The sequence below is a fragment of the Siniperca chuatsi genome, linkage group LG15 (assembly GCF_020085105.1).
Source record: "Siniperca chuatsi isolate FFG_IHB_CAS linkage group LG15, ASM2008510v1, whole genome shotgun sequence".
Classification (NCBI taxonomy): Eukaryota; Metazoa; Chordata; class Actinopteri; order Centrarchiformes; family Sinipercidae; genus Siniperca; species Siniperca chuatsi.
The window spans coordinates 11,675,223-11,685,451 of record NC_058056.1 but is presented as its reverse complement, the minus strand read 5'-3'; the positions used below and the strand labels follow the sequence as shown (position 1 = coordinate 11,685,451).

General features: G+C 44.2%; 1 protein-coding gene across 13 annotated transcripts in view; it reads right to left on the bottom strand.

Moving 5' to 3' along the window:
* Window positions 1–310: 310 nt before the first annotated feature.
* Window positions 311–10,229, bottom strand: part of LOC122888988 (AT-rich interactive domain-containing protein 1B-like) — a 177,040-nt gene continuing 167,121 nt past the window's right edge. For 9 of the 13 annotated variants that reach the window (XM_044223940.1, XM_044223949.1, XM_044223942.1 and 6 more), the window contains 8 exons: window positions 8,668–8,809; window positions 7,808–8,022; window positions 6,825–6,957; window positions 6,470–6,589; window positions 6,216–6,291; window positions 4,343–5,081; window positions 3,866–3,996; window positions 311–3,497 (listed from right to left, as the gene is read on the bottom strand). In XM_044223940.1, the coding sequence (XP_044079875.1) occupies window positions 1,665–3,497; window positions 3,866–3,996; window positions 4,343–5,081; window positions 6,216–6,291; window positions 6,470–6,589; window positions 6,825–6,957; window positions 7,808–8,022; window positions 8,668–8,809 (3,389 nt within the window). In that variant the 3' untranslated portion in view covers window positions 311–1,664. The remainder of the gene's footprint in view (window positions 3,498–3,865; window positions 3,997–4,342; window positions 5,082–6,215; window positions 6,292–6,469; window positions 6,590–6,824; window positions 6,958–7,807; window positions 8,023–8,667; window positions 8,810–10,229) is intronic. The other 4 variants (XM_044223945.1, XM_044223952.1, XM_044223941.1 and 1 more) reach the window with 3 other exon arrangements.

Sequence of the window (10,229 nt, the reverse complement as noted above, 5' to 3'; positions counted from 1 at the left end):
ACAGTTATTGTTAATGTCCTAGTGGTCATTAGAGATTCATGGATTGGAGACATTTTGAATATATCAGAGACCTCTGAAGTGATGAAGTGATACCTGAATAGCGGCCATCTTTAACTTTAAGCTGAAATATTAGAACTCAAGCAAACACTGTGATCAGACAGAAAACAATCAGGTCCTCTTATTACGTGTCCTCTGGACTCTTGCGTGTTGCAGCATTTCAGTCATTGTACAATTTCATTGTAAAGCTTGAGGAGTCAGTTGTGACTGTGATCAAATTATTTTGAATGAAATCAATAAAAGGCAGTCCATGTAAGCAGTTGATGTTTGTTTTATTGGCCTAAGATTGTCTGGACATAATGCAACGTCTCCGGTGCTTAACGATGTTCATCGTACATTTATTTGTGACATGTGCAGCACAGAGTATAAATGTGTATACTGAATAAAAGAGAGACATGGAGTCATACGAAAAAAGGCAAATTTTACAATGAGCTTTCAGGACATTTTGAAGGTTCTTTTTCACACGTTTCTTTTAGAGCATTATCTAGATTCAAAAATATGCCCATTGACATGAATGGAGGACAGTAACAAACAGAAATGTGATCCGTTTTCTTAAGTAACCTCGCCTAGATATCCTCTCACCCTGGCACTTCCACATTTGATTACCAAAGCGATTGTTTTCTCAGCTATAATACAATGCATACAGGAATTTTTACATCGAAACATCAGTTACATCTGCCATGTTCAAATATTTGACCCCATTAACAAAATATGTATAATAACAATAACAAATTTTACCAACAATAAAAGCATTTGTTATAATAGTCAGAAAGTCCCATCTCTTGCTATGCTTGATTGAGACTGAAAGAATCATGTGCGTCCATTGTACAACGGTTTATATACAGTGATGAAAAAATACAGACATAACACAAGCGCTTAGGAAACACAAAGTTCATCTGTGAAAGTCGTTGAGGCTATGATTGATAAATTAGACACTTCTTTTGACAGATGCTCATCTCTCATGTTGATTGGCTGGTGCTATGCTGCCTCCTTATGGCCTAAAGCACACACTGCAGGTGTCTTTAAAGATTTACATCTTGTTGTTCTCAAAAAGGACAACTTGCTCTAGTCCTATTGCACAATTTATCTTCCAGCGATGGAGACATATACATTTCAATTTAAAAGTCAATGCCCCCCCCCCACCCACAAGTGTTGGCAAAAAAGTTCAAACTACTGTACAGTGTAACATTTTAAATAAATACTCTCCATTAACAAAATGTTGATGAGTGTATTAGCATTTATAAAACTGAAAAACATCTCAACGACTCATCGACTCAAAAGGAACCCACGTAATTCAGCACCAAAATCTGGTGGCAGCTTTGGCTGAAAAAGTAAACAAACAAAAACAAATGCCAAATAAAATATCAAATGTAGCAATCCAACACCAGCAGGTATTAAATATTTGTATTAAAATGAGCTTTCAAATCCCAAACCCACTTTTTTTAACAGGGCCCAGAAGCTATACATATATAGAGATATTTTGTTTATGTGGATATTTCTTTTAAAAAAACAAACATTTTCTGTCATTTTGATAAATAAAAATAGAAAACCACAGAAATATCTTGTCTGGTTTAGCGTCTGCTGTGCGAGTCCTGCCTCTCCTCTTGTCATGATTTCCCTAAGTGAAAGAGAACTTGGCAAATAATAGCCACCACTCCCGCGTTGAGCACTGAGGAAATGGAGATGTCTAATAATCTGCTTTCATACAGCACAAACTCTGTCTTGTTCTCCTCCACTTTAGCCATAGCCAACAGACCTTTAGCTGCTCTGCACATCATGTTTATGCTAGGTGGGTCCATAGGGGGGTGCCCCATGTGCAGCAAGCTGTGAGGGTTCTGCTGGTACTGTGCCATGCTAACACCATCCTCCAAGAAGCCTACCAAATTACTCACGCTGCCCTTCTGCATGGCAATGGCACGTGCCGCTGTGGTGTCTCCTTGTGCTAGGTGGGAGAGAACAGCCACTGCCATCTCCCTGTACACCTGGGCCTTCCTCTGACCCACGTAGCGGACCAAGACAGTGAAGAGTTTCTCCTGTCGGCTGAAAGGTGGCGTAGCTAGCAGGAGGTCAACGTTGCCGCCCAGGATGCTCAGCTTGCAGAGGCACTCCAGCACCAGCCTCTGGGGAGTGAGCTGGGAGTGGGGTGCTGCTGCAGGGAAGGGGTCCTGGGCTTCAGCTGAAGGGCACACCATCCAGTGGAGAAGGCCATCCAAGATGGGGAGACAGATAGTGTCTGGATAGGTGGAGAGATCCAGCTGACCCGAGATGTTGGCCAGAGTAACCATGGCATTCTCCCTGAGCAGACTCAGACACTCCCACCACCACTCCTCTTTGCTACTCGACAGCCCCTGCTCCTGCTGTTCGTCTCTCTGGTAGCTAGGGGGCGACCTGTTCCTCTCCGGGTGCTGGTGGTGCAGAAGGAGCAGCCTGCCCAGAAGAAGAACCAGAGCAGGGTGGCGTGACATATCCAAGTCGTTCCCCGGGATAAAGGACAGGCTCCGGACGATGTTGGACACACAGAGGCATCGCTTGGCCAGGGACTCCTGCCAGGCAGAGGTTGTGGAGAGCGGAGCCTCGTCCAGGCAGCGAGGCTCATCCTCCAGCAAGGTGATGTGGTCCTGCTCCCCATCCAGATGCACCCTGAAGGGGTAGGATGGCAAGGAGCGTGCAGGGTGGGCATAAGAAAGGGCGTCAACCCGAGCACACAGAACATCATCAATAGTAGCAGTGATATGTTTCAGTGGTTGTTTCTTTCCGTAGTCCACCTTGTTTTCCTCTTTGTTTTCTTTTCTTGTGTTTCCATCTGCCCTGGCAGGTGGTTCACTCACACACTCAAACTGTGTTTGAATGTGTACGGTGGAATCACCTCCACCAGCCTGCCAGTGTAGCAACCCGCTGTTGAACTCAGTGACGTAACCTAAGTACTCTGTCATGTCTTCAATCAGGTCCTCTTTGTGGACAATCTTGATGGGGAGCTTATCATATTTACTGGCTTGTTTAGGTTTAGGTTCTAGCTCTGCAACAGGCTGGTCAACACACTCCTTTTTTCTCTCTGCTTCTTTTTCACTCTCTTCCTCTTCTTTTCGCTCTTTCTCTCTGTCCTCCTCATTCTTGTCCTCCTTCTTTATGATCACCTCAGACTCCTCCTTCTCACGATTCACCTCCACCTCTGACTCTGGCTCTGCAGTGACCGGTAGTGCTTCCTCCATGATGCCTCCTGCTTGCTCCACCTGCGTATCTGCTGCCGCAGCTGACTCAGGTTCAGGTTGGACAATAGAGTCTGTTTCCTGGTCAGGGATGGCTTCTTGTTTCTGGTTAGCAGAAGGGTCCAAAAGGCTTTTCTGAGCCACGGTCCCCACCTCAAACTCTTCCAGGATGCCAAAGATCTTGATCAGACAACGGCGGAAGTACTCCACAATCAGCTCGAGGAATCCAGGTAACTGGTCAGACAAAGATCAAATTAATGTCAACAATTTAAGCAGAAAGAAATCATGTTGCCAAGTAGGCGAATGCAAGCCAAGATTTACTATCGAGGCCGAGAATTTTTCATTATAATTACTTGTTTTTAAATAGTCATAATATCTTGAATCCTTTGGACCACATTAACAAGTCAGAATGGCATAGCGGTCTTCTGAATGTTTTCCCCTCACTGAATTTTATAGATCCTTACTACAATAAAAGAGGTTAATCTTAAAGATCAGGTTTAAAGAGACACACTGTAAGTCATACTGTCACAGCATGCTCTAGAGGGCTAAATGAATCCGTTCCGTCAGTCAGCAGTCAGGGGTAGTCATGAAATTGTTTTTACCTGGGAGAGGTTAAAGGAGGCCACAGTGCTGTCATCGTACAGCAGGATATTGATGGTGTCTAGAGCCCATGTGCTCTCTGCCAGCAGGCCAGACTTCAGAGACATCATCACGCGCCAGGCCTCAGGCGTTCCTGGGATTAAAACAGTGGGATTTTTGGAAACAGGGAGGGAAAAAAATGGTGATCAGACATTGTCCAAATGATTAAAGGGACAGTGAACAGAGTAGATCATTGTAATCCCTTTCAAAGAATTTACCTCATTTTGTCCTAGTTCTACCTGAAAATTAGGTTTAGCTGTACAAGGCAGAGGTAAAATTGTGTTTTTTTAGAGCAGAAAAATACCATAAATCCACAACTTTTCAAGCTAAATGCACAACTAGAATTAAATAATCAGCAATGCATCTTCCAAAGAGCGTTACCAACCCATCCACCTCACAGCCCTATTCAAAATGAATGAAATAATGGGACTCCATCTCACCAGTGTCCTTGGAGGTGAGCTTGCGTCGGGGCTTGAGAATCGGCATGGTGGCTTCGACTGATCCTGGTGGGTAGTTGAGGTCCCGCCTGAGGTTGGGAGGAAACTGCCCAAGGGGTCCACTGCCCTGTGGGCCCATCATCGTCATCCCAGGCTTAGGCATCTTCATGGGTGACATGAATGGTGCTTTACTGGGTGACATCCTAGAGTCCATGGAGCGCTGGAAGGCTCCTGGGCTGGGTGCTCTAGGCAGATGGTTGGCCATGGATGAAGAGTTGGAATAAGAAGATGGCTGGCGTGAAGACAGGGGAGGCATGCCACCTGATGATGACATGTAGGGAGACTGACGGTGCCACTGCTCCTGCCCGGGCCGCCCGTCCATGTCATCTCTACCAATCGAGCCATAAGGTGGCATTTGTGATGGCGGCCCCTGTCTGTTGGGGTAGGGATAGCCGAGGTCTGTCCTGGATGGCCACATGTTGGGGCCATCATTAGCGTGGTTAGAGGTGGGGCCCCCACCCATCATACTGTGCTGGCTCTGACCTGAGGGGGCCATGCGGTCGCGGGGATAGGGGAAGGGGAACTGTCCCTGGATGGGTCTATGTTCAGGGCCTGAGTACCCACCACCGTAGTGGTTGTACATGTCCGGCTGCTGGTTGGCGTACTGCATGGCATACATGTCGCTCTCGTGTCTCTTGGGTGGGGGGCCATACATGCCATCCATGGGCCGTTTGTAGCCCTGCTGAAGCAAGGGTGTAGATATTTTATGATTATTTTTTTGTTAGTAAAAACACACAGCCATGGTAGATTCATTCTCATCATTCCACTATTTTAGTGATGTTACATAATAATAATAATTATTATAATAATAATGATAGTCTTGACTTTATTTGTGTAGCACCTTTTATGCAAAGGTGCAGCCCAAATTACTAAAAGAGTAGTAGGAAGGATTTTAGATGCATGTTAAGAAATACATAAAACAACAAAATTATCCCAATTACATCTGTTTGGGACTTTTGATGTAAAATATGGCTAACAGTAGAAGCCTGGTAGAAGCTAGGAACTGCAGAAGTTGGACAGGGTAGTAAGATCACTGGATGTAAACGGATCCAGTTGTCAGACATCTACTTTGAGGCAGATAATAGAATAGCAAATAAAAGGCTGCCAGTACCCTACCACATCTACGCCACTCATAAATGAATGCCTTTGGAGGGCAGGTTTTGAGTCCCTTGTGCATAATATTTGTGGGGTTTAGTTTTAAACCCTGTATATATTGTATTTGCTATGGTTTTAAGTTTTTATGTGTATATTTGTTATCTGTGTTTTAACGCTGGTTGAAGAGTATGCATGTGAGCTTTTGCCTGCAATTGCAGACTGAAGAGATGAGACTGAGATGAACTGAGGTGAATACACAAGCATCAACAGATCAGTAGGAAGGCTCATCGTGTGAGGCCCAAAAATGTCAATAATTTCCACTGTGCACTTAGAGCAGTGAGAGGCAGAGACACAACATCTGTGTTGGACTTTATGGTATGGCTTTAATTCAGTTCAGAATGTTTCTAATATACAGTATGATATAAATTTAAGAAGTACTATTTTTAACCAAGAAACTAAGAAAAAGTAACAACCCACACCACAATTAGTTAGATAACACTTGCTGACTTACGACTTATTAATACAGTACATTATCTGTTGGTTGAACTGTGACAATCTTAGGACATTGCCCGTTCAACATTGGTCTAACCTTATGATGATTTGCCTTATATCATGTTCCTTCAATATATGAAGTCACAGTGAACACCGTAAAACTATTGTATTTCCATCTTACAGTTTGAAATAAACAGTACTGACTACATACAGATGAGCTCTCTCTCACCTGTTGCTGTGGGTACATCCCAGATGGATGCATCCCATATGGCATGCTGGGATACTGTTGACCGTATCCATCATGTCTGAAACAGAACAGACGGGTGAGGAGGAATATATTGCTCACTGACTGAGAAAACGATTAGCAAAGTTACATGAAGACATATAATTTTGCTATTGCTTTGATTTTCTACACAAGTGTACTCTACCACACACACACACACACACACACACACACACACACACACACACACAGGTGCTGACCTCTGCTGTGAAGGGTATCTACTGGGAGAGTAGATGCTGCCCTCACTGTTAGAAGGTCCCATGTTGTTCTGACTCCCAGGGGGACCCATGCTCCCCTCCATCCCCATGACATGGTCCGATCTGATGATCAACAGGAAAGTCTTCATGTTTCTGACAATACATCACTGACATAACTTCTATTGTAAACATATGTATTTAATTATCCCATACACTACTGGTGAATATTCTCTGTGTTGCTGATAATAGGAAGGTGCATAGAATAAATAAAAATACTATGGTAGGCCTTAGGGAAATGTCACAGAAATGATGAGATACTACAGGTTCACCACCCTCTTCTGGTGATTTGTGTGCCTACCTCCTGTCATAGCCTGACCCGTATGGATACTGCGACCGTTGGCTCAGGCTCAAGGCTGACGGGGGTCGACCATACATGTCCTGCATACCACCACCGGGCATTTGGGCTGGCATGTAGGGATCAGCTCCTGCCACTGTGAAGGAGGAAAGCAAATGAGCTAAATGCATCTCAGATTATCTCATATAAAATTGACTGAATCTAGAAAACATGAAGAAATGGAAAAGAAAAAAGAGATTTTAACAAGCTAAAAAAATAGTCTAACTATGACTGTCCTAGAAACATGCAACAGAGGCTCTTTTAAATGCATGAACCATATTTTATGCTTACCACCAGGTGGCAGCATTCCTCTATGAATATTCACCACTCTCCATGATTAAACCTATTGTTCTGAGGCTGCAACTGTTGTTATGCAGCTAACATCCACCATATTATTCATTCAGGCTCCATTCTCTTCAGCCTCCAAAGGAGCCGCTATCCTTTCTAAAACTACTGTTCGTTCTGAAAACTAAACCACATGAGTTGGTCAAAACAGGTGCTTCTCAGCAGGATGGAAAGGATGAAAGGTTGAAAACGAGGAGGATGAAAAGGATGAACAAAGTTAGGATGAGACAAAGGCTAAGCTACAAGAACATCAGACGAGCTGGTGTGTTTTCGATAAAGGGATGTGTGGTTTAACAAACAGTTCTTATCTCCTTTCATAGTTCTAGTAGTAAAACACACACACACATCTGTCCTGATCTGAGACGACATGGTGACTAGACGATGAATTAGACCAACGAGACAGACGAAAGAACAATGGCTTTGGGATACATGAGTCATTTTGAAAGAGCCACGTAAGTTTCTAAAAAGTTTTAAGATTAAGTTTTGAATTTAAATATCAAATGGTTTTCTTGGTTAATTCACATAACTCAAAATATTCGGTGAAACTTGGGGGGGGGCTCTGTGTTTGGGGAAAAAGGTGTCAAGGCGTGTGCCTCACTCACTCTTCCTCATCCCGGCGAAGGGGTCCTTGGTGTCATACTGCATCCTCATCATCATGTCAGGCATACTGAGGCCCTGCTGGTAAGGAGCTGCGGGGGGCAGGGAGGTAGCACGCTTCTGGAAGGCCGGGTCGCTCACCTCTGAGAAGGGGTCCTGTACACTTACACTGCTCCTGGACAAGGCAAGGCGGGAGGGAGGGACAGGGAGAAGGTGGAAGCTGTGTGAGAGAGGTAGAGACTATGGTTTGCACACACTGAAAATATTGATAGGATGTGTGATGTGAGGGAGTTCTATTAAAATGCAATGCTTTTATTTTTGAAAAAAAGTTTTCATTTTGTCATTTTTAATTGTTTAAATGATGGATGTTTAATAAGACGGTGTAGTCCCTCATTCGTCCAGGAGTGTTCTATCGTAGAAAAGGTTTCAGTCGTAGTCATCTGGACACTGTTTTCAGAATCAAGACGTTTTGGGACCCTCTTCCTGAAGTCATTCTCAATTGTGAAAAAATGGGACGGGAACTAAAAATTTAAATTTCTAGTTCCCGTCCCATTTTTTCACAATTGAAAATGACTTCTGGATGGGAGCCGAAACTAGTCACCACATTAACAGACAATCCTTGTTTATACATGAGGAACAATGTGTGCTGACTGACACAAATATCACAATGTAACTGGTTTCATGAAGTTAATCAAGTAAATTAATCATAAAAAATAAAGGAGAAGTGCTGTAGGCAGTAGCAGTATCAATATAAGTAGTAATAGTAGTACCAGTAACAGCAGTAGCAAAAGCAGCATCATCCCTCGGAGCAGCAGCAGTACTGCAGTAGTAGTAGTGTTAGTAGTGCAGTATGTCTGTGTGGTACCTGTTGGGGGGCAGTGGTGTGACCTGTCCCAGAGGGGTGGTGGCAGGTGTGGGGGGTTTCAGATCTCCTGCTGCCTCCGCTGTAGAGCTGCTGCCAGAGGACTGGGGCGTCTGTGGGCCTTGAAGGGAGCCACCCGAATTAGCTGGAAGACACAAGTATCCTTCTTATTATTATCATAGCTAGATGATTCACGAAATTCACAGTAAGAACTGTAACACATTCAGACCGCAGGGCTCCTCTATGTCTTCAGATAAGATCTTGAAGCTGGTTTGAGTTAGAACGGCGAGGTGCTGTATTTGAGAGATAACTTTGGACTTAAGGCCAAAGCATTAACAGTGATACCCTACATGAGAACTGAGCTCGAGCAAACAGCCTACATCAGGGTAGAGAAGATGAGTACGGAGGGACTGCGTAAGAAGAGAGGAGAAGGGAAAGGAGGCAGGAGGAGAGGACACAGCAGAGAGCAGGGAAGGATTTTTCAGAGGGAATTGCCCACTTGGGCGGTCGCAGCACAGCTCTTTATTTGGAAGCCGTTTGAAGATGGTTTAGCTGGCTTTTTTTAGGTGTGCCATGGACTTGATGAGGGGTTCATGTGGAGGGCTAAGCTGGGGGGCACAGATGTATTTGAGGAAAATATATCGTTTTATATCTACCATTAGTGTACTGGGTAAAATCAAATTATGTGCAAGCTACTACTTCAGCAAACATCCCATACATATGAGTGAGGAGCTTGAGAAATCATGTGACCTCCTCCTAGAAAAAAATACATCCCCTCACATAGAGACTTAAACTGGGGTTAAAATTGGGTTAGTGTGCTCTTTTGTTATGACACCATATTTCTGTGAATGTCTCAGTTCAGATGATTAGAAAATTAGAAGAGTGCCGAGCTACAAGAGCCCATCACACAAAGGACCCCCCAACAGATAAAACCAGGGGATACAAATTCCCAGAAGCAGGTTTAACGGAAAATGTGGACTGTTCCGGCTAAAAGATGACAAAGATGGAGAAAGAGAGAATATGAAAGTATCCTAATGAGCATTTAGCGTAAGAAGACTTTCGCTGGAAGAGCCTCAGTGGCCTTTCCCTGCACCGCACGTTTCCACTGCAAAAAAAAAGAAAGACTTAAGCTTTAAAAATTCATGCAAATTCTGAATTATTCAACGATACCCCCTGCCTCTACATCATAGGAGACAGAGAGAAAGAGAGAGGGAGAGAGAGAGAGAGAGAGAGAGAGAGAGAGGGAGAGATGGTTATCCCATGATGATGAGCAAAGGTAGGAGAGAGGGCAAACAAGGGGCAGTGAGCATTAGGGATTCTTCACTTCCTGGGATATCCCCGCTTCAGATAAACATGAACGCGCACACACATGCACACGTGGAGAAGTGCGAACAGTGGTGGGGTTAGGCAAGGTTAAGAGGTTCGCCATTCCTCAAGAGCAGACGGGCAGACAGACAGATACATAATTCTGAGAGGTGGGGGCACGAAGATGGAGGGGAGGTGGATGAGAGCGTGAACTCAAGTGCCCTCTGCTCCACATTTAGAGGGAGAAAGTAATGACAGAG